This window comes from Marmota flaviventris, chromosome 2 (genome assembly GCF_047511675.1).
Source record: "Marmota flaviventris isolate mMarFla1 chromosome 2, mMarFla1.hap1, whole genome shotgun sequence".
NCBI lineage: Eukaryota > Metazoa > Chordata > Mammalia > Rodentia > Sciuridae > Marmota > Marmota flaviventris.
In genome coordinates this window covers 119171788-119199376 of record NC_092499.1, presented here as the reverse complement: position 1 = coordinate 119199376, position 27589 = coordinate 119171788, and the positions used below count along the sequence as shown (strand labels likewise).

General features: G+C 55.2%; 2 protein-coding genes across 3 annotated transcripts; one reads left to right on the top strand and one right to left on the bottom strand.

Moving 5' to 3' along the window:
* The first annotated feature begins 406 nt into the window (after positions 1-406).
* Positions 407-21621, top strand: Stra6 (signaling receptor and transporter of retinol STRA6). Of its 2 annotated transcripts, XM_027923472.2 has the most exons (18): positions 407-430; positions 552-679; positions 4247-4313; positions 4621-4706; positions 5806-5966; positions 6478-6641; positions 7846-7968; positions 9761-9828; positions 9993-10072; positions 10336-10397; positions 11308-11470; positions 15996-16071; positions 17249-17382; positions 18509-18626; positions 18711-18812; positions 19461-19624; positions 19950-20105; positions 20702-21621. In XM_027923472.2, the coding sequence occupies exons 2-18, from the start codon at positions 567-569 to the stop codon at positions 20869-20871; spliced, it is 2007 nt and encodes a 668-aa protein (XP_027779273.2). In that variant the 5' UTR covers positions 407-430; positions 552-566; the 3' UTR covers positions 20872-21621. The 2 variants fall into 2 exon arrangements, with proteins under 2 accessions (XP_027779273.2, XP_071463440.1); XM_071607339.1 differs by lacking the exon at positions 407-430 and having other exon boundaries at positions 567-679.
* Positions 21622-23957: 2336 nt separating this feature from the next.
* On the bottom strand, positions 23958-27034 carry Islr (immunoglobulin superfamily containing leucine rich repeat). Its single transcript, XM_071607338.1, has 2 exons — positions 26771-27034; positions 23958-25959 (listed from the first exon to the last, which is right to left on the bottom strand). Exon 2 carries the CDS (start codon positions 25949-25951, stop codon positions 24665-24667), a length of 1287 nt encoding a protein of 428 aa, XP_071463439.1. The 5' UTR covers positions 25952-25959; positions 26771-27034; the 3' UTR covers positions 23958-24664.
* Positions 27035-27589: the final 555 nt, after the last annotated feature.

The following is a 27589-nucleotide window of genomic DNA, read 5'->3' as shown; positions in this document are numbered from 1 at the left end:
AGGCTTGGGCTGGACCCCTAGAGCAGAAGGGGTGGGAACCCAGCTGGGAGGGCCTGACCCAATGGAGCCTCCTGCAGCCCGCCCAGCCTTTCATCTCTGCACTCCTTTCTCCTGGTCCTCCCTTCTGCTTGTCTGTGGGTCCGTCTAGGTGGGCTGGGAGGAGAAGGAAAGGGGTCTCCATGGGCAGCTTGGGCTGAATGGGAAAATCTCTGAGAACGGTCCTTTGAGCTGAGGTCAGCTGATGGCCGTTCAGCAGCCAGATAGGTCCTCCAGTGAGAGCCCATGGACCCTGAGGGGGTACACTAAGATAACTACAGGGTGGGGCAAGATGGGGCGGGAATGGACAGGAGGGGACACGAGAGGCCCTTCCCCTCCTCCTGGGCCAGCCTTCCTAGCCTGCAGTCCCAGGGCTTTTCCCAGAGAGCTAAAAGCAAGAAAGTAACCTTTAGGATTAAAAAGAAATGTTTCTTTGTTAGGATTTTCTTTTTTTCCCTTTAAGCTTCTTTTCACATTTGTAGAGGATTTTTTTTTCTCTTGTCTGGGGGTCAAAGGAGAAGGGCCCAAGAATGTCGTCCCAGGCGGCAGGGAACCAGACCTCATTCTTGGGGGCAACAGATGACTACTACAACAGCTGGTACATCGATGAGCCCCAGGGGGACAAGGACCTCCAGCCAGAGGGGTGAGTGTGCCACCCCTGGCTCTGTCAGCCATCAGAGTTGGGTGTGGCAGAGGTTACCAACTGGTGTGTGTGTGGTGGGGGGACAGAACCTGGGCAGGAGCTGCTAAGAACTGGTTCAGCCACTCATTCACTGTGTGACCCTTAGGCAAGTCATAGCCTCTCTGGGCTTGTTTCTGTATCTGATACTTGAGAACACTAGCCCTTGGCCTGCTGTTAAGATACTTGAAGTCGGAGGACCTGGTCAATCTGAAAAGCACTGTGTGATGTGTTAAAAAGACAGATTCCCCGCCCATCCTTGCAGGTTCAGCTCTAGCAGGTCTGGGCTGCTCCCTGGGTGATCTGGCCTGTATCTGGGATGGGGAAGCAATTGAGGGGTTACTGGTCTCTGTGGTGAGGACTTGGGGTGTGGTGTTTATAAGCCTCAGGTTCTTGGAGCAGGCTGGGAGAAGTGGGGGAGGCAGATAACTGGAACCAAAGTCTAGGGGAAAGTCACTGAGGGAGGGACCCTGTGGCCCATTGTCTTAGATGGCTTAGTCTAAGGAGGGAGGATGAGGAGGCTCTGTTTTCTGTAGCAAGAGTGCTCCAGCCAAGCCAGGGAGGGTGCGAACAGAGGGAGGGAGCAGCCAGCCCACCCCGGGGTGGCCCAAGGACTCTTGGCCCAGACCCTTTCTATCTTTGTTTAGTCTGCCCACTCTGGCAGAGGAATTGGGCCTCTCTGTGACCCCAACTGCTGCCTCTGTGGGACCCCAGCTCAGCCCCCCTGCCCTTGTTGTTCCTGGCCCTGGCCCTTCCCCTGCCTCCCTCCTCTGTCTGAGGGTTTCAGGAACTGGAAAGGTGAAGGGAGTGGGGTGCTGAACCAGATGTGTGCACATCTGTTCTCCATTAAAATTTGAAACTAGAGAAGGAAACATGCTCTTGTGCCTCCCCTGGGGGGCTGAGGCCGTGCCCTGACCAGGCTTGGGTCACTCAGCAGGGACAGAGTCCCCACCTGGGCCTGGGGGAAGGAGCCATGCTTTGAAGGACTCCAGCGGGGTTCTGACACCTGGAAAACAGCCCTGATCTGGGCAAGGGTATGCCCCACTCATCTTCCCTGACTGCCATTGAGAGTGCAGGGCTCTTATGCATGGGCTGGGGGAGGGGCTAGGAAACCCTTGAGGACTCAGATCGAGCCTGGGGTTAGGTACTAATCAGAGGAATGCTAGGACATTGCCTCCTTGGGAGCACCAGGGCCTGGGCATTGGCGAAGGGCCAGGCGCCTGCAACCAGTACGGTGCTTGGCATATTTAGATACAGTCTCAGAATAAAGTCCCGGCATGGTAGGGACTGGGTGATGGCGACTGCTGCCTGTCACATGTTTGGCACTTGGGATTTGTAGCTCCCTTCTCCCATGGTCAAACATGGAACCTATAAGAATAAAGAAGAGTATTTGAATCTACTTATGCAGTAAAAGCAAGTCTAGATATTTTCCATCTCCCTTCCCCACCCCCATCCCCCTTCCCTGAAAGCTGGGAGCAGGAAGCTGGGCACAGGGGAAACCCATGGAGATGAACTTGGATTCACCTCTCCATGCGTGAGTCACACCCCAGGGAAATGGTGCACAAAAGCCATGAGGAGCTCTGATGGCAGCTCCCCTGTGCCCTCACTGTGACCAGCACAACAGGCTGGAGTTGGGGTTGGTGGGCACTGGTGACAGTGGCCCAGATGGACTCAGCCTCAGAAATATCCTAAGCTCCAGACACCCTCAATGGCTTCCCAGGGCCTCCTGTGCCTGCTCTAACCTGGTCTCACCTTCTGGGCTGCCAACAAACTGAAAGACTAGCCTGGGGCCAGTCACACCCTCTCTGCCTGTCACTGCTTCCTCAGGTTGTCCTTTCAACAGAGCTTCCTTTTCCCTTCTTTGCCTAAAAAGCTGTTAACCAGATTTCAAACTCAAATCCAACCCCATTTCTGTGGCCTCTCTATGCATGGAGCTTCCCACCTCCCATGTGACTCCTGTGTGATGTCTGTGTCATCCTGCCTTCCCATGACACAAAACACAAGTCCTCGAGCCATCACCCAAATGTGTGCTAAGGTGATGGGGACTGCTGCCTGTCACATGTGTGGCACTTGGAATTTGAATGAGGGGTCAGGGGGACCACAGAGGACAGAGAAAGGGCCAGATGTTCTCCCAGACAGTGCCCTGAAGGGGATTCCCAGGGCGGAGGTGGCTTCTCATTTGGGGGCGGGGTTTGCTGGAAAATGGCAATGCTGCTCCTGGACAGTGTGCCCGGTCTCTGTCCTGGCTGGACCTCGGAGAACAGGGTGTGGCAGGAGCGGGCCACCTGGTGGGGGGTAGTGCAGACAGAAGGGCTGAGTGGTAGTCCTGAGCTCTGAGCCCAAGCCCACCCCCACACCTGAGTGTGCCAAGGAAGAGGTGGGAGAGGAGAGGTCAAAGCCCAGCTCAGTGATGAGAACCTGATTCCCTACCTGGCCCACCTCAACCCGTGTTTGGGGAAGATGCCACCTCTGCCCTAGGCAAGAAGTGGCAAAGAACAGACTTCTTCAGTCCCCACACCCCAAGGACAAGCCCAAGGACCAGTTTCTTTTCCACTGCTTACCCTCTGGAATTTCCTGAAAGAAAGCAAGCTGGAGAGAGAAGGCACCCCTCAGAGGGTCCCAGGGCTCTGCACTCACCCCAGGAGATGAGGAGGCCTTGATCCTCTTTTCTGTGCAGCAGGAGGGTACCTGAGCTTTCTGAACAGGGACAGCCCTTGTAACCAGTCCTCCTAGAGCATCCACTCAGGTGTCCTCCCTCAGGCTCCCAGGCTCCAGCTGGGCTACCTGGAGGCCACCTTGACCCAGGGATCCAGCTCCAGCTCCAACTCTAGCTCAGAGCTCTTGCCCTACCTGCTTTCTCTGCTGACTTCACTGATCTCTTTATTGTCACCACAGGCTTCCCTCTGTGCACAGCTACCCTGAGAGCAAGACCTCTGCCAAACCAGAGGGAGCCTTTGTGATGGTTAGATAAATGGCCCCCATTTAGCTGTATTCAGCTCTGTAGGTTCAGGGAGTGGGGGGCAGTGTGGCCTGGATTTCCTGTCACAATTCTGTGGCTGAGCAACCTTGTGCAGCAAGCAACCTGCCAGCTGACAGGAAAAGTGGGTTACCAGGAAAGATCCTTCCAGTCAATTGGAGGTACTACCAAGTAGAGAGCAAATCATAACGATGAAGTGTCTGATCCACGTAGCAGGCCCAATCTCTGTTCTGAGAAGAGGTCTGTGGGGCCAGGAACAGTCATGGAGTCTTCCTGGAGGAGGAGGGAGGAAGCGGGACTTGAAGGATTGGAAGCATCCCGGTGAGCAAGAAAGATGCTCTGGCTGAACTGGTGCCCGCTGTTTCCTCCCGGGAGACTCCTGACTCTTGCTCTGTCACTCCAGAGCTTAGCACCCGGCCAGCATACCATGGGGGGAGCAGAAGGTGGAGGAAAGTTCTAGGTGGAGCCTCAGTGTAGACAGCCTCCAACCCCAGGCCCAGCTGCACACTGATGGAGTCTTGCCAGGCCTGAGCCCACCTTCCTTTGCTCTGTAGGGCTGTGCCTTCCTGTGACCCCAGTGTGCCACCTGGCCTGTTCCATGCCTGCCTGGCCTCGCTGTCGGTGAGTCCAATCTGGCTTGCAGTCTGCTGCCAGTCTTGGCAGAGGGACTTGTATCTCTTGTTAGGGAAGATGCAGGGGGATCTGGGAGTCATGGGAAGGGTCTGGGAGTTTCGCCCAGGTAGGGGTCCAAACCAGGATTCAGGCCATGTCCAACCTGTCAGACTTCTGTCACCTCTTGGCCACTCCCCAAGATGCTACATGAGGGTGTACTGGGTAAGTGGGAGGTGTTCTGGGACTAACTGAACTCAGACTCAGACCCTTGGGGACAGCCTGGGCACCCCAAGCATCTTCTGAACTCTCCTTTCAGATCCTCGTGCTGCTGCTGCTGGCTGTGCTGGTGAGGCGCCACTGCCTCTGGCCTGGCTGTGGGCATGGCAGGCCCAGACTGCCCAGGTTGGTTCCTGGGGCCTGGATCCCTCCACTCAGGGGGCCTGACTGACAGGGCCCTCTGGGTGAGGAGGTGACTGGTTGGGTATCTAAAAGCCAACTCTGACTTCAGAGATACCCCCACTTCTCTGTCTGGGCTTTCTCCACCCCCACCCAGGTCTCCTAGGTTAATCAGGAACCCCAGAGGGAGGGGAGGGACTCATTCAGCTCCCTTTGCTTCTGCTGTGCCAAAATTGGGGTAAAAGTCTCCAGGGAACACAAGTCCTCTCACATAGGCCCCAGGGTCTGGACTGGTCACAGCCACCTAATGCTATCTTGACCATCATTTCTCCTGAGAGTCTGGCCTCGAGCTGGAGGTCATTGCTGAGGGTCTGGCCTCCAGCTGGAACTTTCTCATTCAGCCCTGCAACCCAGAGCCTGGGTCAGGCATGACACTGAGGAGATGGGACTGGGCAGACTGGTGTAGGAGACACCAACGCGTTGGGGGAGTGGCGGGTGGAACCCGGATGTAGACAGCTTTGTACCCTAGACCTGGGTTGCACATCGAGATGGGTACTGCTGTGCTGGCTTTGTGGTGAGCCACTTAAGGTCTCTGGCTGACCCAGGACAGAGCTTGCCTGGTCTGGGAGAGGGCTCAGAGAGGATGAGCCTCATGAGGGCAAGGTGGAATAGAGAAGCAGAAGGTCTGGGTGGCCTGCCCTGAGCCCACAGGGTTGACAATTAGGACATCTGGGCCTGCTGTCTGCCCTGTACCCTGGGACACACCCAGCCAGGGTGGGGGCTGTTCCACAAGGATGCAGTGATTCACCGTGTTCTCCAAAGATCTGCCCTCCCAGCAGACATCAGCAGACATCAGTTAATGTGGAGGTATTTGGTGCTTGCTCCCACTGGGTGTACGTCCCTCTGCCATAGCACCCAGAACTGGTAGATAGGAGGTACTCATAGACATTTATAGAATGAATGAATAATAAACAAGCCTCATTCCTCAGTTTTCCGGTCTGGGAAATGGGACTGACTCTACCACATTATTTATGGAACACAGTTGGAGGCAATGGGGGTATAGGGGCTGAGCAAGCCCTCCTGTTCTTCCCTGTCTTTGTGTCAGCCCTGTGGATTTCTTGGCTGGGGACAGACCCCAGACAGTGCCTGCTGCTGTCTTCATGGTCCTCTTCAGCTCCCTGTGTTTGCTGCTCTCTGACGAGGACCCGCTGCCCTTCCTGACCCTTGCCTCACTGCCCAACTCAGGTACCCAGCGCAGCCGTGGCCTGAGGCTGGCTTGATGGGATGGGGCAGGGTGGGGTCCAGGGGTATTAAGCTTGGCTCAGGAGGTGATGGTAACCAGAGCAGTTGTCATTGGGAGGAGCCTTTGCTCCTTGGCGTGACCTCTTTAGATCAGCAGACCCCACGAAGTGTGGACATGAGCCCCATTTTGCAGTGGAGGGAACTGAGAGTGAGAGAAAGAAGCAACAACAAAGTTCAACCTTAATTCCTCAAGAACTTACTCAGGTGCTGGGCTAAGCACTGTGCACAGATCTTCTCCTTTTTGTTGCTAGACTGTGATTCTTTCCACAGAGGGGAAGCCAAGACTCCAAGAGGTAACTTGCCCCAGATCACAGCTGATGCCTAGTCAGAGCCTGGGTTTGAGCTCCGAGCTCTTGCCCACTGAAGCAGCTGAGGGCTTGGAAGATGGAGATGGGAGAAAGGTCTGGGTGGGCACCACTCAGGCCCCATGTCTGCCCCCATCACGTGTCTCTCCACCTCTTTCACCTTCCAGAGTCCTGGAAGATTCTGGCCCTGCTCTATTATCCCGTTCTCTACTACCCTTTGGCTGCCTGTGCCGTGGCCGGGCCCAGAGTTGCATACCTGCTTGGCAGCGCACTGTCCTGGGCTCACTTTAGCATCCAGGTCTGGCAGAGGGCAGAGTGTCCCCAGAAGCCCAAGGTAACCACTGACTCACCACTGCCTGGGGCAGGGGATACACGGGAGGAGCCTACTTCGACCTGCGAGGCTCCTTTCATCTCTGCTTACACACTGGGCTTCTCTGCCTCCTTCTGTTATGCACGGGATTCTGGACCTTTCAACATGTGCCTGTGCCAGACTGGCTTTTCCAGGGGTGGGACAGGGGACAAGGCAGCAGGGCCCTGCCCTCAGCAGCTTCCAGGACAGGAGGGGGCAGAGGAAGAAGAGAAAGCCAGCCACGCCCCATCAATCCCTAGGTTGGGCTGGAGTGGGAACAGAAGTGAAGAGAGATGGAGGATGGCAAGTGCCCAGTCAGGGGATGGTTTCAGGGGCTAGAGAGAATTCCAGAACCTCAGAAACTGGTTCCCTGGCTGCTGGTCAGGACTGTGAAGCTGCCCAGTCTTCCTCATTCAACAAACATATCTGAAGCACGTACTCTGGACAGGGGCATCTCCAGGCACTGGAACAGCTATGAACAAGACAAGCCAAGTCCCTGGACTCCAAAGAGCTGTTGTTCTAGAAGGAGACACAATAAATAGATAAGCAGGTGACTTGAGGAAACTGTTACCTCTCTGAGACTCAGTTTCCCCACCTGTAAATGGAGTTGATAGCACAATCCTTTGGATAGGTGAAGATTAGGAGGTTTCTTTGAGAGGAGGGACTTGGTGGGTCTTTTTCACTACCTAGAGCCTGGCACACACTAAGTTCTCAATAAAAAGACATTGAATTAACCAACAAATGAATGAATACATGAGGAGCCCAACCCAGAAAGGCCTCAGCCCCTGGAGGCAGAGCATGGGCTTCTTGATGCCCAGGTGGCCAACTACATACTGAAGAAATTAGGCCTTTGTCCTGTTTTCAGGGGCCTGTTTCCTGACATGCCTGGAACATGGGAATCTAGAGAGTGGGTATCCTCCATTCAGGGCTCACTGCCCCTGGGGATGGACCAGGGGCCATTAACCTCCCTTTGGCTCCTCCCAGGCCAGATGCTCCTCCCAGGAGCATCTTTACAGGGCCTGAAAGGGTGAAGTGGGCATGTTGGTGAAGGGTGGCCCAAGTTGGGGGCCCATAGAACCGGAAGCCTTCTCATGGCCCTCCAGAGCATCGGAGAGGGAAACGGATTCTAGTTCTTGGTGGGGGAAGAAAGCAGAAGTAGGTCTATCTGAGTGTCTGTGTATCTGCCCAGATTTATAAATACTACTCGCTGCTGGCCTCCCTGCCTCTTCTGCTGGGCCTTGGATTCCTGAGCCTGTGGTACCCGGTGCAACTGGTGCGAAGCTTCACCCACAGGACGGGAGCAGGCTCCAAGGTGAAGGGACAGGGCAGGGCTGGGCTGGTTCCTACTTAGCACCCAATACATCAGTCTCTCCCATGTCTGTGGTCCCCCCATACATAGCCATGCTTGGTATGAGGCATGTAATAAGTGCTCAGAAAATGTTTTCTGAGTCACTGGGTGACTGCTTAGTGGCTGCACCTTTGATCAGCACCCAGGGTACCTGGGGCACTGGGCTGTGTGCACAGCAGGAATTCAACAAAGGATAACTGGGTCAGAAAACAGGAAGTTCTGGCTTCATCTTTGAAACTGGGCCCATCTCTGCCCAGAACTCAGGATGAGGCCATTCCAGGGCAGATCCCACCTCAACTGAGATGGGCCAGGAGACTTGAGCCTTCTGGGATGCTGAAATGACTCACAAAGTATCCAGAGCAGAACTGCATTACAGATCAATGCTATGTTGGATACTGTTGGATGATGTGAGATGCAGAAGAGGTCTGGGAGGGCTTCTTGAAGGGGGTGGATTTTAGCAAGAGGCCTGAAGGACAAGGAGGGTGTGGAGTGGGGAGACTAAGGAGCGGGCACAGCAGGCATGAGAAGGAGCATGAGTAAGGGCACTGAGGGGTGTGTGTCTATTTTGTTTGTGTCTACCCTGGAAGCACGGAACAGGTTGTAGCACATAATAGATACTCAGCTAACATTTTTTAATTTTTGGATGGATGGATAGATACATCTTGTGAGAGAGAATTCTTGAAAGCTATTGCAATCTTCTTAAGAAACACCTTCTATATGTCAGGCCTTGGGCTAAGTGCTAGGGCCTCCGAGCTGACTGATCCTTGCTGGGCCTCCAGGAGCCTCCCTATGGGGGGAGATGGGTGCAGTGTGGGTGAAATGTGCACGGGGCTCCTCCAGCTGCCGTTGGAACACAGGCACAGGCGGGGTCAAGTGGCTTATATATGGGAGAAGGAACGAACACTCCAGAGGCCCTCAAAGGGGCAGAGGCAGATTATAGAAAGGCTGAGGAGGAATGGGGAGTGAGGAGAGGCCAGGTGGGTCCGCTTGCCAGGGCAGCCCTCTGGTCCCAATGGCCCCAGCCTCTTGGTTGGGCTTCTGCATGTCAGGGGAACATCTCTCCGTTGGGAGCCCCTTCTCTCCTCTCCCTCCATGGAAACCTCTCTGCCAAAGCTTGAAAGAAATAAAATCCTCTTTGGACTTTGGTCAAAGAGATTTAAGCCACAAAGGACCCAGTCAAGCTTTGAGCTGACCCACTGCAGCCCTAGGTCCTGGGGTTGCTATAGCAACAGGTGACCGTGGCCTGTTTTCTCCCAGTGATCCAGGGCAGTGGCTAACCTCATGCTCCCATGGGCTTCTGCCACTTTGCAGGCAGCTTAAGTCCTGGAATGTGGCTTAGGCAAATCTGATCACCCTTGTGATGTCCCTTGAGTGGGAGGAGAAGCCTGAGGGATCTGCCCTGGAATGGCCTCATCCTGAGTTCTGGGCAGAGATGGGCCCAAGGGACACAGGCTTTCCTTTACCCCAGTTGCTGGGGTGGGGGAAGGGAAGCAGTGAGTAAAGCAGGAGAGAGTTGGAGTTAGATTGTAGGAAGAACAGCATTGAGGGGAGAATTCCTTGCCAGGAAGAGGACACTTTTGCAGGTCATGGACCTTATTCCCCAAGGTCACAGGTCACTGTCTCCACACTCCACTATCACCACCACAGCCAGGTATTTATGGGGACCTACTTGGTGTCCACTCTGGTGCCCTAAGCCAGGGCCCCCGGGATGGCTCAAGGCAGGTCTCATCTGCTCCCCACTTCCCTGTCTCCACAGGGGCTGCAGAGCAGCCGCTCTGAGGAGTATCTGAGGAGTCTTCTTTGCCAAAAGAAGCAGGAAAGCCGGTGAGGTCCCAGGCAAGCGGAATGGCGGGCAGGGCTGCTGGGCAGCCGTGTTTGGGAGGCTGGTGCACAGTGGGGACAGAGGTGAGGAGTGACCAGGCTCTGCAGCTTGGTCTTGGGGCTGGGGCTTTACCTGGGGCCTCCCCTGCCTGCCTGGGTCTTTGCAGCTCCTGTCCTACCTCCAAGCATGGCTTCCTGTCCCGGGCCTGGAGCTGCTGCCAACGCTACACCTACACTCCACAGCCAGGTACCGAGCATCTGACGCTGAGTGACAGGTGTCCTCACTTCTCTTTGCCCAGAAGCAGCAGTGGAGGGCTGGCTCCTGCTCCCCTGCTCCCTTGTCACCAGGAGAAGACAACTGCCAGCTTGGGACAAGGGGAAGATCCTGGCCTGGCCTTGATGGCCCAGGGTCTTATGAGCTCCGTCCCTTTTCCTGGGCCCCTTGGGAGGGATGGGGCCCTGGAGCCTTAGTGGTGCTGTTCACCATACCCCTTCTTTTGGATTCTGCAGGATTCCGCCTCCCCTTGAAGTTAGTGATCTCAGCCACCTTGACAGGGACAGCCATTTACCAGGTATGTCCTACATCCTGTAGTGACCCTTGAATCCCCAATCCTGGAATAGCTCAGGCCCAACTCAGCTCTCCAAATGCCCACCCATGGTCCTGTCCAGCTGCTTCTGGCCATCTTGGTAATGCTGGCCCAGAAGGGCAGGGTGTCAGCCCTTGCTGGGCTCGTATAGCAACTCAGAGCATGAGTTTTGGAGTCACATAAAAATGGATTTAAATCCTACCTCCATTATTTGCTTCCTGTGTGACCTTGAACAAGCCATTCAACCTCTCTGAGCCTGTTACTTCATCTATAAAATGGAAGAAATAGAATCATTTTTCTCTTTGGTTAGTTGAGAAAATTCAGTGAGACCATATATTTGATGAATCCTCACTACCACCACCACCAGCCCCACTCACCCCCCAAAAAAACCCAAAACAAAATCCTGGAAGGTAGGTATGATTTCTCTCCATTTTGTAGATAGGGGAAGTTGAGGCTCAGAGACTTTGACTCGGTCAAATTCCTACAAGTAATTTATCTTAGAGTTGCTAAAATCTGAATCTGGGTATTTCTAGATTAAATGTCAATGCTCATTGCTTTGCCCAACATGAAAAATTAGAAATTTTATATTCTAAAGTTTAGAATATAAAGGCCCTAGATTGATAGGTAATAGACAGGCAGAGGTGTAGGGATGCATTATGCTTCCTGGGGGACCTGCCAGGCCACTGAGGTGTCCGTAACATACTGTGTAGAGGGGTGCAGTCCCTGCTCTAAGGTGTGGATAGGATACTCCGATGGTCTCCAGGCCTGTGCTGTAGCTAGTCTGCTGCCACGGTCCCCTCTGAAGTCCCCTTGCTTGCACAGGAAACACTTTCTGGGTGGGATACCTGGTGTGGCACAGCCAGGCCTTGGCATCCTCACTGTGGGGCCTTCCCAGGTGGCCCTGCTGTTGCTGGTGAGCGTGGTTCCTACCATGCAGAAGGTGAGGGCAGGTATCACCACGGATGTCTCCTACTTGCTGGCCGGCTTTGGGATCGTGCTCTCCGAGGACAGGCAGGAGGTGGTGGAGCTAGTGAAGCACCATCTGTGGGCTCTGGAAGGTGAGTCTCCCCTCCTCAGGAGCCCCGAAGCCACAGAGGGGCCAGGAGCCAGAATAGGGTCCCAGCCTGCCACAGATATCCTGGGGGTCCTTGGTCACCTTCCTTCCCCTCTCTGGGCCTCCACTGCCTTGTCTCCAAGTGGGGGCAGTTGAAGTTTCCAGTGCCAAGTTTCTGATACTTAAAGAGACCTGTCTCAGCAGCCCCCTGCCCCTGCCCCCAGCTCCTGGGTCTTTGACCCATTCTGCAGATGTGGTGACAGAGAAGGGTGGCAAGTATGAGCTGAGGGAGGGGAGGGAGGAAAGGAGGCAGTGATGTGGGGCAGTGGGCCAGGATTTCTGGGATAACCCATGCCAGGGGATGGGGTTGGGCAGGGTACCCGTTTTCTCTCCCAGTCCCTGTCTGCTCAGGCCATCTCCTCTCCTTGCCTCCCCTGAAATGAGACCCCAAGCCAGGGAATGGTAGATGCCACCTGGAGTCCTATTCCTGCAGTTACCTCCCCACCCCACCTCCCAGGCCCTCCCCACACCTCCCAGGCTTCCCCACACAGTCTCCACTGGGCACATGAAGAAAGGCTGGCCTACGGCTGTGCGGCGGGGCAGAGTGGAGCCAGGGAGCAATGCAGGTCGCCTGGAGCCCAGGGGCTCTTTCCATCACCATGAGATAAGTCTGGAGATCAAGAGTCCTAGGGCCTACACCCTTGGCTCATTTGAGGGCCCCCAATAATGGGCACCCTGCTTCTGGGGAGTAACCCGTGGTAGTTGGAGCAGAGGCTGCCAGCATTGTAGGCTGCTCTGCAGCTTTCCCGACCATGAACATCATCCTGTCCCACAGACCAAGGCAAGCTGGCAATGCCAAATGGCAGGAAGTGGGGCGTAGAGTGGGGAAGAGGCAGAGGTGTGCCCAGTGACCTCCTCCTTCCCTGCCCACCCTTCCCACCGCGTGCTTAAAGGCCTCAGCTCCCACACTGGAGGCTGCCTGGGAACTGCTGCCGAGGCCCACAAGCTGGACAGGTGACAGGTTTGAAGAGGGCTGTGACCTGGGTCACAGGGAGGTACAGATATGGCCTAGCTATGCCCACATCCAAGCTCTGATCTTTACTTGCAGTGGCCCTGTTGGATCGCATGAGTGATCCTGGTTCATAGAACAGGAAACTGAGGCTCTCGGGTAAGAAGTAAAGTGCCCAGGGCAGTGAGTCTTCTTACCACACCTTGCATTTACAGTTGTATGTTCCAGTTTCTAAGCTCAAATATTCACTTTGGATCTTTTTGGAAGTGGGGGCCAAACAAAGCAGCATTTACTCTCCTAGTTTAAGGATAAGGAAAACCGAGGCCCAGGAGGGATTAGAGATATGCCCAAAGCCATTTAGCAATCTAGTTGTGGAACTGAGGTTAGAGCTGGGCTTGGAGCCTTTGGTCTGTTTTTCTTTTGTACCAGGGATTGAACCCAGGTGCACTCGACCACTGAGCCACATCCCCAGCTCTTTTTTATATTTAGAGACAGGGCCTCACTAAGTTGCTGAGGCTGGCTTTGAACCCATGATCCTCCTGCCTCAGCCTCCTGATCCACTGGGATTACATGCTTATGCCACTGCACCCAGCATCCTTTGGTCTGTTCTTAAGCTAAGAAGCTAATGTCTTCTGAGCTCTTGTGTTGGGGCTGCCCATTGGTGCCTGGGCCATAACTCTGGCATTGTTGACAGAAAGCTTAGACCCTGGGTCAGGCAGGCCAGATTATACTCTCAGTTCCATCGATTACAAACTGTAGGACCTTGGACAAGCTGCTTCACCTCTCCTGGCTTTGACTTCCCTACCTGCAATATGGATGCTGAGGTTAAAAGGGCACCCCTGTCCAGGAGACCCTTGATTGGTTGAAAAAGATGGATCTGTCCACAAGGAATGTCTAGAGGGGGCAGGTGCAGGATCCCAGCAGCTGCAAAAAGAAGGAAGATTTTCTGGGTGCCAGGGTTTGGAGCAACCCCAAGTCTGGAGCCATTGGAGGGAGAGAGAGAGAAACAGCAGGTGGACAGATGGAGATAAATGGCCACCCCAGCTTTGCCAACCCTTCCCCTCCGTTAGCCTGTTCATTCACTTGATGAGGCTCGGCTGGCAGGTTCCTTCCTCTTGGCAGCAAGTGGTCCAGGATGCCCCTTGCCTGGTGCTCAGTTGGCTCCAAAAGGGGCAATGCAGCAGGCTGGAGCTGTGCATGCCCAGCATTATCTCTCAATCATACTTTGCAGAAAAGTATCCCTGAGGGTATTACAGGGGGAAGCCAGGGACAGACAAAGAGGCTCCTGTTTTTGTAACAGTTGTTCTCAGTCCTAGCTGTATATGAGAATATTTGATAACTTTTTAAAAAGTTTCCCAGATTTGGGGCTGGGGTTGTGGCTCAGCGGTAGAGTGCTCGCCTAGCACGTATGAAGCCTTGGGTTCGATCTTCAGCACCACATAAAAATAAATAAACAAAATAAATGTAAAAAAAAAAGTTTCCCAGATTTGAAGTCACCACCCCAGATCTACTGAATTGGAGACTCTGAAGGTTGGGCCCAACATCTATGATTCACCCCGCCCAATAATTCTAACACAAGCAAAAGTTTGAGAACCACCATAGAAGGCACCATTAAGTATTGCTTGGTTGATTGGTTCCAATTCATTGCTGCTGGAAGTGTCACACTGGATCCAAGCAGTTGAGTTCTATGTCTCATGAATTTGAGGAATGAAATCCACAGACACCAGGGTGAGAGTAAAGTAACAGGATTTATTAGAGTAATAGAAAGAGGGCCAGGAGTGGTGGCACATGCCTGTAATCCCAGTGACTCCGGAGGCTGAGGCAGGAGGATCACGAGTTCAAAGCCAGCCTCAGGAATTTAGCAAGGCCTTAAGCAGCTAAGTGAGGCCCTGTCTCTAAATAAAATACAAAAAGGGCTGGGGGTGTGGCTCAGTGGTTAAGTGCCCCTGGGTTCAATTCCGGAGGAGGAGGAGGAGGAGGAGGAGGAGGAGGAGGAGGAGGAGGAGGGAGAATAATAGGAAAAAAGCAGAGCTTCCAGAGGGGAGGGTCCCCAAGAGAGGGATGCCAATGGGTGTGTTGTCTCGGGGTTTTTAAAGGCATATCTAATGGCCCGGCACAGGTGATTGGTGGGGTCAGGGGTGCAGCATGGACCAATCAAACTCTCTAAACCCTGAGTTTAATAAGCCAATCAATCCCTTATTTACATTATTAAAGAAGACAGGTCTCACCGGTGATTCTGACACATCTTTTAGAAAGGGGAAGCATTTCGGGTAGGGTCTGCTCGTGGTCAGTCATAGCTAGGGATAAGGGCAAGGGTCACTAAGGAAGGGCTGTTGTGGTGATAGCTGTGAGGGACAGAGACAAGTATTCTACCACAGAAGAAGGCATGGTGGGTAACCCTTCCCTCTCCCCTCCTGTCCTTCTCCCAAGGCCTTATCCTATCTGCCTGAGGGAGATCTCCCTTCCTGTCTCAGAAGTAACTCCTGAAGGCTCTACCTGCAGACCAGTGCTGCTCGGCCTGGCTGCACACTGGAATCCTGGTTGCTTTCCCAGCACCAACGCTGGGTCTGCCCCACAGAAACTCTGATTTAACTGGTCTGGAGACAGCCCAGGCAGTGGGGAGTTCGGGCAGCTCCAGGTTACCCCAATGTGCTACCAGTGCTGAGACCCACTGCCCCCGCATCTCTGGCTACATGGATCGGGTGCTTGCCTTACTCATGTGTTTGCTGTCACCTTTCCAGGTGGAAACACAGGAACTGGGGACACTTCTCTGGGCTGACTTACAAGCTCAGAGTGCAGGCAACTGGGGTCCTTCTGGATCTAGTGGAGGGCTGCACTTACCATACCTGGCGGTGGGGTTGGCTGTGTTTAGCCCCCTCTCTGACCTTTTTCCTCTTTGGCCTCCTGGGAACAATTCCTGTGTCTGACCTCCTGGGGTTGCTTCGGGGATCCAGGGTGAGGATGTCTGTGGATGGAGGGTGGGAGGACTGCACCCTGATAGTCTTCAGTATTTGTTCACGACACACCCTCCACTCTTTCCCAGCTCTTTTTCCAGCAATCTCGTTACCTGTGAGCATGGCCAGGGTTGGGGTGAAGGAGCTGAGAGGTGGGGCCACACCCCCAAGATGGGTGGCAGGGCCACCTTCCTTGTCCTTATAGACTTGGCATACTGCCATGGACTCACATCCTCTGTGCCCTGAACAAAAGCCATTGGTCAGGCAGGGGCGGGGATTGTGGTCATTGAGTTATCCCGGGAGTAACAGCGTGCCTGGGAGGTGCACACGAATGAGCAAAGCAAGGATCAAGGGTGAGGTACCCCCCTGAAGTTCCCACAGCCAAGAAGTGGTGGGGCTGGAGGCAGGAGCCCGGTTGGGTGGAATCCCTTGAAAGATAGGGACAGGACCAAGAAGACTCCATTCAGAGGGGGATGGGGGCCAGGGTCCCATCCTGGCAGAGGTCGGAGGCTCCCCAATGATCCCCCAGGACCCAACCTCCCACTGTGCCCCCTCTCCCCCTCCAGCTTGCTACATCTCGGCCTTGGTCCTATCTTGCACACTCACCTTCCTGCTCCTGATCCGCTCGCTGACAACTCACAGGTTGGTGGCAGCTCTGACTAACCCTGTGCAGAAGTGGGAAAGGGCCAGAGACCCAAGCAGGTGTGTGTGGAAGCCCTGGGGCTGCAGGGAGGGAAGACCCTGGAGACTGCATGGTAGTGAGTGGAGAGGTGGGCCCTGGGACTGCCTTCTTGAGCGACTGTCTGGTTGGGGAAATACCTACAAGGGAAATGGGGCATGACTGAAAGGAGGGGGTACCTCTGAGAAGGGGCCACCCCGGAGAGCTGAATTCAATAGGGAGGCCATCTGGGCATCTGGCATTCTACCTAAGAGTGGAAGAAGAGGTAGGTGGCAAGGGACAGAGAGTGCTACAGGCCAGAGGAACCTCATGAGAGCATGAGAGCTGGGCATGGTGGGGCATGCCTGCAATCCCAGCTGCTTGGGGAGGCTGAGGCAGGAGGATCACAAGTTCAAAGCCAGCCTCAGCAGCAGGGAGCGCTAAGTTAACTCAGTGAGACCCTGACTCTAAAGAAAGTACAAAATAGGGCTGGGGATAGGCTCAGTGCTCGAGTGCCCCTGAGTTCAATCTCTGGTACCCACACCCCAAGTAAATAGAGAAGTGGGTGCACCTGACAGCATGAAGGGTGGCCTGGCACGGGTAGGGGCCTGGAGGGATTGTTCTGGAATTTGAATGCCAAGCTGCCTAGCTTGCCCTTTTGCGGTGAGCGCTGAAGAGCTTGAGGCATTCTGAGTTCTGGGTGGGAACAGGCCTTGTGGGAAGGGGAGGCAGGAGCTCACCATGGCAGAGAACTGGCCCCCGTGCTCTGTGCACTTGACAGCCCTCAGAGACCCTGTCCAGGGCTCTTTCCCACAGGATTGGCCCCTCTGACCCTGGCTTTCAAGGTTCCACAAGAATGCTTGCCCGCATGCTGCCCTGGTGGCCAAGTTGCGTGTCACCTCCATTCTCAAAGTTGGTTCCCACTATCCCGACATGGCTCAGGTTGAACCTCTGCCTGGTTTTGTCTCCTTAGTCACCCTGTAAGGCTCCCAGGATGTCACCTCTTCCAGGAAGACCTGCCAGCTTGAGTTAGTGGCCTCAGGGCTCTGAGGGTCCTTGCTGAGGGTTTTAATTAGGCTAGGGGTTTGGCCAGAGAGTGCCCAGGGGCACCTGGGAGTGTCTTCCTCCCTGAGGGTGCTGCCCCCCTTGCTCACACCCCAGGGCCAACCTTCAAGCTTTGCACAGAGGGGCTGCCTTGGACCTGGGCCCCCCACTCCAGAGCACTCGACCATCCCACGAGGCCATATTCTGTTGGATGAGCTTCAGCGCCTACCACACTGCCTTTACCTGCTTCGGTGAGCCCCCTTCCCCTCCCCCAGCCCAGACCTTGGTCCCTGTGGTGGTGAAGGGAAGCATGCTCCAGAGTAAGGGCATCAAGGAGCACTGGGAGAAGGGTACCCTTCGCATGAAGACTAACCCTGGGTGCCACCAGGTGTTTACATGCAGGTGTATACCCAGGTCTGGAGGTGGCAAGTTCAAGGTGGCACATTGCGGCTCCTGTAAGGGAGGGTTGTGCTGCACTGGGCTGCCTTGGAAGGTAAGGGGAGCCTGTCACCACAAGGATGAAAGCAGGATTCCATGGATACTGTTGGGGATGGCAAAGGGGTTCCTGCAGCTGGTAAAGCATCCTGAAATTATGGGGCTGGGACCAAAGCTGTAAATCCAAGGTTACATTGGTTCTCCCCACCCTTGGGGGAGGAGAAAGACGTTGATAATGGAGAGGAATTACTGGGACGAAAAGTCATGATTTCTGCCAAGTCTTTTTTTTTTTTTCCTTTTTCCAACTGAAGATTGAACCCCAGGGTGCTCTACTACTGAGAGACATCACAGTTCTTTTTATTTTATTTTATTTTTTATTTTGAGACAGTTGAGGCAAGTTGTCCAGGTTGGCCTTGAACTTGTGACCCTCCTGCCTCAGCCTTTGGAGCAGCTGGGGTTACAGGCAAGTGCCACCATGCCTGGCTTGCCAAACCCTTTTGTATGCATTATATCATGTGATCACTTGGTCTGGTTGTTTCCACAGACAACTCTTGGGTACCTACGATACACCAGGCTCTGGCTGGTAGGAATGCAACCCCTGATTTACAGAGGGGTCTTGTCCCCAGGAACTTAGGAGCAAGTAGGGGAAAATGATGCTTGCAAAGCACGTTGGTTTCAAAGAATTGCCACTGATTCAGTCTCTTTGGATCACACAATGGCCCTCTGAGGTAGGGACCAAGATCACCATTTTGCAGAGGAAGAAACCACAGCTCAGAGACGTAATGTAACTTGCTCAGGGCAACACAGCTAGGCAGTAGAAGAGCAGGGATTGAAACCAGGTCAGCCCTTGAATCCAAAGCTCTTGGATTCCCGAGGAAGCAGAGGTGCGCCAGTTCCCAGATAACTTGGTATCGGTCCTCTTGTTGTTCCCGATCCCTGCAGGGCTCCTGGTACAGCAGATCGTCTTCTTCCTGGGGACTACAGTCCTTGCCTTCCTGGTGTTTGTGCCTGTGTTGCACGGCAGGAACCTCTTGTTCCTACGATCCCTGGGGTCCTCATGGTGAGTGAGGCAAGGAGTGGAGGGCTCTGGAACCCTTTTGTAGAGGGCTGTTAACAGCAACCACCCTCCCTAATCCACCTGCAGGCCCTTCTGGCTGACTTTGATCCTAGCTGTGACCCTGCAGAACATAGCAGCCCACTGGGTCTTCCTGAAGACTCACCATGGATACCCAGAGCTGACTAACCGGTAAGGTGGTCTCTGAGCTTGTGGTTCCCTAGGGCCCTCAGCCTCTTCTTCAGTGTCTCCTACCCAGTAGGTAAAAGAAAGAACTTGCCTTACCTACAGAGACATTCCAAGATATCTTTCTCTATATCACGTGAGGCATAAATTAGCCCCAGGATCCCTTTTTGTCTGTGGGATCTACACTCCTCCCTGGATCCTCGTTGCCCAGCAAACCCTACATCTTCTCACTTTGCAGGAAAGAGGTTCTGTGTCAAATGGCAGAGTTGTGGGGAAACCTTGACCCCACAAGGGAATTTGAATTAGTGGATAGGAGAATCAGAGGAGGAGACCAGAAGGCACTGGGTTCATGGAAAGACCCAGATAGACATGGACTAAAATCCCAGCCCGCCCAACGAGTAACTAGATAGACTTGAATAAGTCACCAGGTTCTCTGGGCCTCAGTTTCCCTCCTGAAGAAGAGGGTGATACCACCTGTCTTCTAGGGTGGTGGGTTGAGAGGAAAGGCCCAGCATAGAACATGTCACTCAGAAGGCATACTTAACAAACAGTAGGCGCTCAATAAACACAGCTGCTCTGGGCCTCTAGGTGTGACACTGGTCCTGGGAGGGGGCTCTGGGAAGCCTGCCTCAGCCTTTCTCCTCCCTGCCCCAGGCGAGCACTCTACGCAGCCACCTTTCTCCTCTTTCCCATCAACACGCTGATGGGTGGGGTGGTGGCCACCTGGCGAATGTCCCTCTCCGCCCTCTATAACACCGTCCACCTCAGTCAGATGGACCTCAGTCTGCTGTCATCACGAGCTGCCACTCTGGACCCTGGTGAGATCGTTGGGCAGGGGCTGGGGGCCTACACAGTTCAGGAGGGGGTTTGCCCCCCACTTCCCTCCAGCAGATATGTTCATGGAGGATGATCATGACCATGAGCATCATGCATTCTGTGTACTGCTGGGGCTCTGAGGGTATGCAGCGCCTGTGGCATGTTCCATGGGTCCACACGTGTCCGTGTGCAGCGTATGTGCCATGGCCCTGTGTGTCTGCAGGCTTGGACGCATGTGTGTCCTTGTGTGTGTCAGGGGAGTCTAGGTGCCTCTAGTCTGCCACTGGCCCCTCCTGCCAAGCACTGCCATCCCCCTCCCCACCCCAGGCTATTGCACATACAGAAACTTCCTGAAGCTGGAGGCCAGCCAGTCGCATCCTGCTGCTACGGCCTTCTGCGCACTGCTCCTTGCAGCTCGAAGTCCCCGCCTCCAGGCTCCAGTGGACCCCAAGGGAAATCTCAGAACTGGGGAGGAAGAAGAAGGTGCGCTCTCCCACTGGGGATGGGAGCCCAGCCTGCCCAGCTCAGCATGTCCCTGCCAGCATAGTGAGCACCAGGAAAATTGTCACCTCCCCTCTCTTTTGGCTGCCTGAGATCCCCCATCCTGGTCCAGTCTCATGATAATTTTTTCCCATGATACAAATGTACACACACACACACACACACACACACACACCCCTTCTCTGTGCACACAGAGAAGGAAATGGCTGCCTTGCTAAGGGACTCTGTTGTGCCCCACCCCATTACCTCCTATCTCTCCCCAAAGTGTGAGGCCTTTCCTTCCCTACTGCCCAGGAAGTGTGTAATAGGAGGGAACACTAAGCCAGCTCTGTGCCCTTGTGTTGGCCTTGCCTCTGGTCCCTCCACTGACCTCAGCTCCACCTGCGGAGGCACATCCTGAACCTTCACCCTCCCCCAAGCCCAGCTTCTTCTGATTTCCCTCTCTGAGCTGGCAGCTGGAACCCCAGGCTCAACACCTTACTATACACAGGATTTGCAGACTCTCTGGGATATGCAGTCTGGGGCCTGGGGACACTTGGCTGAGGGAGTTATTCACAGAAGGTTTCTCTCCCTCTCAGGGTTGCAGTTGCTCCAGACAAAGGACCCTATGGCCAAGGAAACGGGGCCTAGAACCAGCCGGAACAGGGCCCGCTGGGGTCTGGCCTACACGCTACTGAACAACCCAGCCCTGCAGGCCTTCCGGAAGACAGCTCTCTCAGGTGCCCAGGCCAATGGTGCTCAGGCCTGAGGTCAAGGAAGGCAGCCCGCTTGCCCTGTGTGTTGAGGCACGTGCCCATCTACCCTCCTCCCCCGTTCTCTGCACACCACCCCAACCATGGCAGCCCCTCCCCTTAGCAGCAGCTTAGCCAGCAGGTTCTTGGGATCAAGGTCCCAGTGACTAGCTGAGGCCTGGGGTCACTGAGGTTGAATGAAGGTTTGTTCCTCCTATGAGCCTTGGAAGGACTGTCATCTGCCCCTTTGGTCTTGGGAATTGCAGAGAGGACTCTGGAGAAAGCAACTGGGGTGGGGGTGAGGGTTAGGGTTGGTCCAGGAGCCAGTGGAGCAGGGTGACCACATCCAAGCCCCTCCCCACCCTGGCTCTGCCACCAACCTTGCAGGGCCTCACTGAGGCCTCTTCTGAACAGGCTCCGTGATTCAGGGCCAGGAAAGCCCTGCATTCCAGCTCAGCCCCACCTCACCCCTCCCTGGTTGCCAGAGCGCTCCCTCTCTCCCAGCTCCCCCCTCTCCTCTCCTCCGGGAGTGACTAGAAGGTTCCCCAGCTGTGGGGCCTGCAAGGAAGCCCATGAGGGCTCCTGACTGGCGGTGAAGTCACAGCTCTGGCCCCACCCTGAGCTGCCCACTCCTGAGAGCCAGATATTTTTGTAGTTTTTATGCCTTTAGCTATTATGAAAGAGGTTAGTGTGTTCCTGGTAATAAACTTGTCCCTGAGAAACAGCCCTCCTTATGGGAGAGGGGACGCAGGGGAACCCTGCCCACATTGTCAGTCAATCCACACTGTGTGTCTATGGGGTTTTAATGAGTTGAGGTATCTGGCTATGTGCAGGGTTGGGCTGGGGGTGGGGGTAGAGAGACCCCATAGCTTCATCCCTTTGGGGGATGAAGACTGGACCCTATGATGCCACTCCCAAGCAAGTACATGTTGAACTTCTGAGTCTTAAAGGATGGGGAGGGTTTGTGGGGCAGGAAGGGCTTCAAGAATGATGGAGAAGCAGGATGAACAAGGGCATGGGGGTGGGACAGGGGTGCCGTGCTGTGGGGTGATGGGTAGACCAAGCATGCAGAGCAGAAGGGTATCGAGACCAACTGGGGACCCTTCCCTGCCGGGGCTTGGTGAGATGGAGGATGCTTGAATAAGGGAGATGCCCTGGGTGTGGTCCACCATGGGCTGGGGGCTACAGGGATAGTATGGCCACTGCACAGACCTGGGGCATCAGGCCTCAACAAGTGTCTGTGGTCTGTGCAATTAGACTGGCAACCTCCCACCCCACACCTGTTCCTGCCCCCACCATGCTTCAAACTCACAAAGCTGAGGTGGGGCTGGGGAGCTCCAAACCACTTTCCAGGCTGCCCAGAGAGGCCAAAGAGGGCACGTGCTGATCCCTGGAAAATGCCTTCCTGGTCCTCTGTTCGCCATGGACAGAGTCACAGAGATAAGGACTCAAATTTAGCCTTTGCTCTTAATGAGGAGACAGAGTCACAATGGACTGTGATCAGCCGGGGCTGTGAGCAAAGAAGGGGGCTACTGCACACTGGGGACAGGAGGCATCCTGGCAGGCTTCCTGGAGGTGCCCAAGCTGCATCCTAAAGTATGGCTTAGCCAAATGAAGAACAGGGAAACAGTGCACAGGCTGGCGACAGTACAAGTAAAGGTGCAGAGGCTGGTAATTCAGGCTTCCTCCAGGGTAGTGGGAGCCATGGAAGACTTTAAAGCAGGGGAGTAGCACTTGGCACAATTGTTCCCAGGCTTCCCTGACTCAGGATGTACATCCACCTCCTGTTTCAAGAAGCCAAGCCCACTCAGCTATGAAAGGAATCAGAGATGGCAGGGTCCAAGTGCAGTTAGGATGGTCAAGCCTTAGATAACTAGTCCATTGAGCCCAGAAGCAGTATCTGCTTTACCCTTTCAGTTCTACCTGTCATTTGATTTCTGAGGCAACTGAAGCCCAGAGATGGGCAATGACTTACCCAAGGTGGCACTGCACATCGGATCTGGCTCCATCCTGCTGCTTTCCACCAGACATGGCTGCCTGCTGGAGACGTCAGCTCAGTCAGAGCTGCAAGCTAATGGAGGACAAGGGAAGAGGGGGTGGCCCCGAATGTAGACCAGGAGGCAGGGGAGGGGCTGGCCAACTGCCAGGGCTTACAGCTGCTACCCCAGACCCCTCGGCCTCCTCCACTTTGCTGAGCTCAGCAGTCCTGGGAGCTCTGAGCAGAGGCTGCAGAGCCTCCCCCTCTGGGTCATTGTCCCTGTGCACAGTGTCCTCATTCTTGAAAGTGACAGAATGGAGACCATAGGGAGACATCTCTGACCTGGTGCAGATATGAGGTTCTGCTGAGTGTCCAGGGTCCACACCCACATTTCCCCATTCTGAGACCCCACCAGTTGTAACTAGTCCCCACCCCCATCCCACCCTAGGTCAGTTACTGACACATCGACTCGGAGGGGAGAATTTCCTACAGAGACCTCTGGGAACGCTATCTCCTCTTCCTGGAAAGGGGGAAGGCAAGCCCCATTCATTTTCTCTGGCTCCCTTTCCAGTCTGTTCTGTTCTCAGTCTCTCTAGGGTTTTCTCTCTCTCTTGTCCTCTTGTCCTCTGCCTCCTCCCTTCTTGTCTCTCCTCCTTCTTGCCCCTCATGTCCCCCCTTTCCACTTTGCTTCTAATTTTTCTTCCAGAAAGCAGGACAGGGAAGTGGAGCCACAACCCAGGCCCTCCCATTGTCTAGTTTCTTTCCAAAATGCCTCAGTTCACTTCTGGTGTAAAGCACTGCTCAGGGTCATTAGTGACCCCAGGAAAGTCTCTCTAATGATTGTCAGGCTCCCACCCTGATTTGTCCTGTGGGCTAGTTTGTAGACAAGGAACATCTGCACCCAGCTCAAGCCAAGGCCCTGCCCCCTCTCACCGCTGGGCCACCCCTAACCATGCTGCCTGCCACGCAGTTCATGTTATGTCCCATAGACCCATGTCCTATGTGGGCACATCAATGTGGCTATCCTGAGTCTGTGACTCCTGATCCTAACCCCCAGGAGGGACTCTTAGATCCAGACAAAACTCCAGGCAGACACAGGGGAGCATCAGAAATGCTATTTATTTCTCTGCCACCCCCAGGCTGGCTGGCCTCTTAGGAGGGGCAGGCTATAGATGCGTACTTGGAGGAAAAACAAGGGTGGGTGTCTGGGCAGAGGGCTCAGGCTGAGAGGAAGGGTGAGAGGACAGGGAGGCCCAGCCTGTATCCCCCATCCTGTTGCAGTGAGAGCAGAAATACTCTTGATATCCCGCCCCCACACGCACACACAAGGTCAGAGAACACCTGGGGGCAGAAGGAGCTGCAGCAGGGCACAGAGCCTCTGGCCACCGCCCACATCCTTCACCCTCTCCTGTGCTGCCTGCCCCAGGACACCTCTCAGCCACACCCCCATGCCCACCCCACCTCCCGGGTAGCCCCCACTAGCTTGTCAGTCACAGTGCCTGGAATTCCCAGTCTGGTTAGGGCATCGCGCCTCTAGCTTGCCACCCCTGATAGGGAGGCTCGACGATGCTATTAGCAGCATTTAGCACCACAGACGGTGAGTGCTGGGATCGAGTCCCTCCTTGTCACTAGCTCTGAGCAGGTCTAGAAGTTGGGGTGGTAGGTGTTCCAGAGATATTAGGAGGGGAGGTAGGAAAATGTGGAGTTGCCCAAGCAGGCCTCAAGCTGCCCATCTCCAGACCTCTCGGCACTTATAAGGAAGAAGGGCAGCTTGGGTACAGAAGTTAGGGAGGCCTCTGGGTTGTCCCAGCCCTGCCTGGGTCAGGGCATGGCTAGAAGGAAGCAAGGAAGAAGATGAGGAGGCTCTGGCCCAGCAGGAACAGGCCTGGGAGCTGCTGCCCAGTGGCCCCTTCCCCTGCTGCTGCAGTCTCAGGGCTCCCAGCGCGGCTGAGGTAGATGATGACCACGTTGTCCTCAGGCCCAGATGGCTGCACCTCGTTGTCAACCGTATAGCAGCCCTTGCCTTCCACGGCTTTGCCATGGAACCTGCGCCCCAGTGCATCCTCCCCGCCTTCGCCCGGTGTGGCCAGTGCCACATTCACTGAGCTCTCAGCGCTGCCCAGTTCGTTGGTGGCCAGGCAGCTGTAGGTACCCTCCTCCAGCTTGCCAAAGTCGGGGATGAGCAGGCTGCCATTGGCAAAGGCCTGGAAGCGCGGCCGGCTGCTGGCTGCTGGGGTGCCTGGCAGGGCACGCCCATCAGTGCCCACGTTGGGGCTGGCAATCTCCACAGTGCCGCCCGGTGTCTGGATGTGCCAGTGAAGCTGGGGGGCCGGCTGCCCGTCCACGTCACAGTGGAGTGCCAGCACGAAGCCAGGCCGAAGCTCGGCACCATCCTGGCTTGGCTGGTAGCTGAGCTGCACTGAGGGAGCGGAGCAAGGCAGTGGTGGCAGGCGGCTGAGTGGAGTGCCCTTGAGCACGTGGGGCGAAGTGCAGGCAATGTTGTCCTGCTCCGGGATGGACACAGCCGTGGCCAGGGCCCATGTCTTGAGCCACACAATGCCACAGGTACAGTCAAAGGGGTTGTCGTTGATCTGCAGGTGGGACAGTGCTGTGAGAGGTGTGAAGGTGCCCTCAGCCACCGTGTGTAGGCGGTTGTGGTTGAGCTGCAGCGAGCGCAGCGCACTGAGGCTGCGGAAGGCATCGCGGGGGATGGAGGTCAGCTCATTGCTGTCCATCTTGAGCAACTGGAGGGCACTGAGGTTGTGCAGGTCACTCCAGGCAAAGTCAGAGATGAGGTTGTGACTGAGGTCCAGGCTCTTAAGGTGTCCCAGCGGGGACAGGGCACCGGCAGCCACTGTGCGGATCTCATTGTGCGCCAGCCACAGTGACTGCAGCAGGGGCACCTCCCTGAAGGCCCCCTCTGGCAAGCCCGGCAGCCGGTTAGCTGACAGGCTCAGTGTGGTCACATTGGCTGGGAAGCCAGGTGGCACAGCCTCCAGATCGCGGTAGGCGCAGTCGGCAATCTGGAAGCCGTACTTCTCCCCACAATCACAGGGCTCAGGACAGGACTGCACCAGGCCCAGGAGAACTGCCCAGCAGAGCAGGCGCAGCTCCTGCATGGTAACTCCTGCGGAAAAGGACACATCACCCAGGTGATCCCGAGGACCTGCCCAAGTGACTCGTCCCTCCCAGGACCCCAGCCCAAACTCACCTCCATCCCAAGGCCCTACCCCCACATAACCCAGCTAAAACCCGCCGCCCCCCATTCTTCAGAGGGGGAAACTGAGGCCCAGAGAAAGGCAGGGACTTGCCCGAGGTCACGCAGCCAGGCAGGGTGAAGATAGGACAAAAGAGGACCCCAGCTTCTTCTTCAAACAGAGAGCTCTCCCTGCCTCGGCCTGTCCCTAGCTGACTTTATGACTCGAAATCTGTTTTCCAGCCGCCCCCTCCCCCAGCACTTTACAGAACCGCCCTCCTGCCCTCCCACATCCTGGTTGCAGTCCCTCCCACTGGAGCCCCCCCCATAGGTAAGCTTTGCCCTGGCCTAGACAAGGCTCCTTGTGCAGGGCACCCACCCCCTTACCCCACTCTCTCCCTCCTGCTGCTCTGACCATGACCACAGCAGACACCAGGCCCTTTCTGCAGAATCACACCCATGGCCTGTTCTGCTCAAACTACGCCAGGCAGCTGCCTAAGAAAACCCCTGCCAGGACCTCTCAGCTGACTTGGGCAAGGCCTGTGGCTCCAGCCAAACACGGCTGGGGTTTCTGGGGTCTTGGTTGTTGAAGGAGCAAGATGCTCCCTGGATGGCTCCAAGCACAGGATTGTCCCCAGCACCGGATCCAACAGGGATGTGCCAAGAGGGAACAAGCTCCTGGGTCCAACCGGCCCCCACCTCCACCCACAGGCCCTGAGAACCCTTCAACTCCCTGACTTACCTTCAAACTACTCTTCCTTAGTCCAGCAGAGCTTCTTCCAAGATGGAACCAAAAAGCAACAAAAGACCAAGTTAGCACGGAGAGTTAGCAAGGCCAGGGCGCCCAGGGGAGGACGAGGACGCTGGAGGAAGGGGCTGCCTGGTCCCACACCACCTTCAATTTGCACGCCTGTGGCCACCCTGCCGGGATGGGGTGCCTGGGAACCGTGCACTGGGATGAGGCTGCAGGGAGGAGCCAGGGCAGCCACTTGCTGCCTCCTTCCCGAAAAACAACTGCCGCGCTGCAACAACAGGGACCCGTGTTTCATAAGTGACACCAGAAACGGGAGGGGGAAAGAGGCCAAATTTTTTTGGGTTGTGTTTTCTCTCTCTCCCTCTCTTTTCCTCTCTCACTTTTAGCAGTTTCAACTTCCTTAAAGACACAGCACTGTCTGGACTGGACCCAAGACAAGATGAGGCCAGAAGAGTTTTTATGGGGTGGGGGGGAGGGTGAGAAATTGGATATCATGGAAAGTGGGAAACTTCTAACCTCACTTCAAACAGGAAAAAAAAAGGAGCGGCTCCTTTCTCCCAGTCGGCTGTCCGGGTGTTTGTGTGTGTTTGCACGTGTGAGCCTGCACAAATTTAGGGGGTTGAGATTGTGTATTACTGAATGTAGATGGATTTGTAGGTGTTAGTGGAGATTCCAGTGTGAAACTCTGTGTGTGTGTGAATTTGTGTTTGGGAAGGTTTGGGGGGAGCGGCTGTGTCTTTGTGTGCTGGGACTCTGTGTCGTTGTGGGTGTGACACCCTGGGTCTATCTTGGTGTGTGAGTTTGTGT

What these genes read in the sequence shown, in the direction of transcription:
- Stra6 (XM_027923472.2), top strand. Translation starts at nt 567, where the DNA reads ATGTCGTCCCAGGCGGCAGGGAACCAGACCTCATTCTTGGGGGCAACA. An exon ending in GGACGGGAGCAGGCTCCAAG is followed by an intron (nt 7,969 to 9,760) that starts GTGAAGGGACAG and finishes CTGTCTCCACAG; the next exon opens with GGGCTGCAGAGCAGCCGCTC. An exon ending in CGCTCGCTGACAACTCACAG is followed by an intron (nt 16,072 to 17,248) that starts GTTGGTGGCAGC and finishes CTCACACCCCAG; the next exon opens with GGCCAACCTTCAAGCTTTGC.
- Islr (XM_071607338.1), bottom strand. Translation starts at nt 25,951, where the DNA reads ATGCAGGAGCTGCGCCTGCTCTGCTGGGCAGTTCTCCTGGGCCTGGTG.